The sequence below is a fragment of the Etheostoma cragini genome, chromosome 17 (assembly GCF_013103735.1).
Source record: "Etheostoma cragini isolate CJK2018 chromosome 17, CSU_Ecrag_1.0, whole genome shotgun sequence".
NCBI lineage: Eukaryota > Metazoa > Chordata > Actinopteri > Perciformes > Percidae > Etheostoma > Etheostoma cragini.
Window position 1 is genome coordinate 183748 of NC_048423.1, and position 3886 is coordinate 187633.

The 3886-nt window shown below is 41.3% G+C and overlaps 1 protein-coding gene and 1 long non-coding RNA gene across 2 annotated transcripts in view; both read right to left on the reverse strand.

Moving 5' to 3' along the window:
• Positions 1-3886, reverse strand: part of LOC117960513 (intersectin-1-like) — a 33897-nt gene that overhangs the window by 17345 nt on the left and 12666 nt on the right. Inside the window, 2 exon segments of the mRNA XM_034898459.1 lie at positions 1184-1333; positions 3397-3536. Coding sequence (XP_034754350.1) covers positions 1184-1333; positions 3397-3536 — 290 coding nt within the window.
• LOC117960467 overlaps positions 1206-3886 on the reverse strand; it is a 4346-nt gene continuing 1665 nt past the window's right edge. The window contains exons 2-3 of the long non-coding RNA XR_004660163.1: positions 3397-3536; positions 1206-1333 (exon numbers count right to left, since the gene is read on the reverse strand). This is a non-coding gene — a long non-coding RNA (uncharacterized LOC117960467). The remainder of the gene's footprint in view (positions 1334-3396; positions 3537-3886) is intronic.

Consider the following 3886-nt stretch of genomic DNA (forward strand, 5'->3'; position numbering starts at 1 on the left):
ACACACACACACACACACACAATGAAGAACCAGGTCAGGTGTTACAGTGACCTAATGAATCAGAGATGCACCTTTGGACTCAACTCTCTCTGGGTAATAACCTTTGTTAACAACATCTCATATAAAATATATATATACATACAATATATTCTGTATGAATTATAATACTAGACACACCTGAAGTTAGGTTATACTTTACATGTTAATTGGTGGTCTTGTGCTTTAAGCTGTAATCAGATTTGTTCAATTATTCTAGAAAATATCCAACAGAACGCCTCTTCTGTGGCAGCGTGATTACCTGACTACACATGTGAATCCTTAACGTGGGTGTGGTGTCTCTCAGTAGAGATTAAACAAAAATGAGAGAGCACAAAAGGCTTTGACTCATTCAAGGAGAGGCTCTTAAAGCGGTTAAGTGGAGCCGGTTTTACAAACACAGGCTGAAGTTGGCAACAGCCCAGTTTACATATTAAAGGTATATTATAAAGGGTTGTGTGCAAGAAGAGTCAGCAAATTCTTTAACTGAGCCATCCGAATTGAACAGTAGCCTTTCGTCGACTAGTTTAGTTTATTTTAGGTTATTAATGAGGCTGACGTAAAGACATTTATTCACTGTTAATTAGTTAATAATAAAAAAGAAAAGTAAGTTGGGAAAATGAATATCTCAGGCAGTACAAAGAAAGAAAAAACTACTTCTCCATTAACGTTTATAATTCCTTCTTCTGTTTTTTCAGTGAGTCACAAATGCTGAGTTGTGCTTTTATTTGCTTTGTAATGTATTGAGTGGTTTTTAGTCAGAGGTTTTACCGCCTCTGACTTGTGGGGTTAGTAAAAAACGGCACACCAGAATCAGCAGTCATTAGTATGCAAGTGTGAGTGCTTTTCAGTAGTCAAAAAGTCAAGCTTCAACCGGCTGAAATACCAATATAATCTACTAGCATCATGGTGCACAACACACGTTAAACAGGAAACGTCTGCACAAACCAGACATTGTAAAAGTCTGGTTTGTAAGAGTTAAAGATGCAAAGCCTTCTAACGTGACTTAAATATGTGAAGCTTGCAAGTTAGTCGTCTGATAAGATACTTGTTTCTCAAATAGTGTGCCAATGCACAATGTGCAGGTCCAGGTCTGTGCTCGGGGGCAGCCATTAGAGGCAATGTGTTCGTAAGTGTTTCATGTTACGCTGATATTACGGAGGACATCCCGGCTGCAGTACCACCCCAGTCCAGCAGTGGCAGTGTGCTCTACCTGTCTCCCTCTCTGTTCCCGGTGAAGCTGGCGTCGCAGGGCCTCTATCCTGGCACAGTGGTTGGCATAGAACTCACACAGAGACTGGCATTGGCAAGGGAGCAAGAGGCCAGTGTGGGAGATGAATGAAAGGGAGTAGAAAATATAGAAGGAAGGGGTTTATTATGTGGATTAAACAAAAGAATATGATAGGAGGAACATGGAGGTAAGAGGTCAGGAAGTACAGGAGGATGAAGAAGCAGGAAGGGAAACACAGAGGAGGAGGAGGAGGACAGCGAGTAGAAACAGACAAAAAGGCAGGATGGACATCGGAGACGAAGAGTCCCAGTGGGTATGGAGGACAGAGGGAGGCACAGCGGTGTTGCAAGAGAAGATTTGGGGACAGGAAGTGGTGTAGAAAGGAAGGTGGAGGGCAGTAAAGTCAAACATTGTGCACACCCTAGTGGTCTATGGCTCTGCTTTGCAAAGAATCACAGAAGAAGACATCCAACACTGCTGGTTCGGTTGCTCAGAGGCCTTACCCCCCTTTCTCTAATCACTGTTACAGCCAATTTAAGTTGAATACTGAGCCCACTTCATTAGATTAGCCATTAGGAAATCTGTTTATTGTGGTCTGGGTTGTCTCTGCTCCCCCCCCCCCCACCCCCCCCCCCACCCCGGTTGGAACAGAGCACAGCACTAATCCTCCTCTCTTTGACCTGACTCAGGGTACTGGGGAAGGGGGATAAAATGTGCTCTAACATACGTAAACATGCTGCTGTGCTCCTACTCTGAAAGGAATAATATCCCTCCATCTTTCCCACGCAGTAGTAAAGTGTGGTTGGAAGCTACATGGGGGGGGGGGGCTAGCTCTCTCCCAAAACACAGCAATCATCATTAATGCACATAGCAACACACCGACCTAAATACACAGATAACACAGATACTCTACTCAAATACAAGTATTAAAACACATCAGTAAACATGAACTTTGTGGTAATACTACTGAGGTACTGAACTACTGGGAGGTTTGGGTTTTAGGGAACGGGACAGGACGTGATAAAAAAAACTGAATTCACAACACCGATCCCCGTGTTTGGAACATGGATCCCGTGTTATTATTACTGGGTTAGCGAGCTAGTCTACTGGCTGTTTAGTTTAAATTGATTTATTTGAGCAATAAATCACCATGACAAGTGTCATTAAACGGATTTGCTCGAGTCACTACTTCATTCTTCTGTTACATGAACATTTAAAAACAAATGTGCAACTGTGCATGTTGTAGTGTGCTGCATAAAGATGTTTTTCCGTACTTTAATTATCCATTTGCTAGCATAACAGGGTGAATCCAGATTGTGGTTTTGATCGTGCGGGCCTTCTTAAGGGTCCATTTTCCCCAAAAGCTTGAAAGAAACGAGTTACTATGTCGCACTTTTAAGAAAACACCAAGGGTGCACTTATATATTACATTAATTACATTAAGGCTGGTGTTGTCCTCGGGTCAAACTCACCCGTTTCAAAGTGTTTTATACCAAAAAGATGGCTTTCTTTCAACTAAATTGCCCAATAATAACATGTATGATTCCATACAACATTCTCCAGGAAAAATTAATGATTACTTTCATTGAATTTTTGGGGTTTTTAATTTAATTGTTTCAAAACAGCATCTATTAGTCAAAATAATTCATAATTTATGCCTTTTTAACTAAAAACGTATGTATAAATTGATTTTAAATGAGGTTTGTTGACCATGAATTCCAAGAATAAGCGTAAAACCTGTTATAAAACCAGCTCAGGTGTTTTAAATTAAGAAAAAGTGACAAATAAATCAGAAAAAGCATAAAAAACATTGAAATAGCACAACAACAAAAAAGAAGTAAGTTCATGGTTAACGGTAAGACAACACCAGGGTTAAATATATACAGAGAGAGAGCTATAAAAGAGGGCTAAAAAATCAAGAGTAGACCCATATTTAAAGGTATGGTTTTCGTTCATGAACAGCTGTTATATTTGTGTATAAAATTCTAGTTTTTCCTGCTCGTTCTTTATTTAAAAACAAATTTCTGGATCTCTAGTGGCTAACGATCAGTCCACATAGTCCAATAGTATGGACCTGACCTTTGCCCTTTGGTGAGGTGTTTAAATGTTAAAGTCGACAAGCTGCTTACCTTCAGCTGGGTGTTGAAGGCGTCTATTTCCAGCAGTTTGGCCCTGGTCTCCCTCTCCACAGCATCCAGCTGGTCTCTGAGCTGCTGTCTGCTGGTCTCCTTCTGCTCCACGGCCTTTTGCAGGGACGACAGACTATCACCTGAATACACACAGACAGACCAGTCGGATCAAGTTAGGCTTTATTAGTCACAGACATACTTAGTCAGTGATAGAATCTACCAAGTAGCAGCACAGTGTGTTAACTAGAGAGTCGGTTAACTAGTAGTCTTGCATTGCCGCTGCGGAGGAGCATTCACACACTCAACACCCTCCGCCACACATTTTGTTTTGGTATTACATTTTTTTGTTGTGCTATTTAAAACACGCATTTGTTCAGCTGCATTTCCTTTCCCTGCTCTCCCCCGTCTCTCTACACACACGCAAACACACACACACACACACACACACACACACACACACACACACACACACACACACACACACACACAC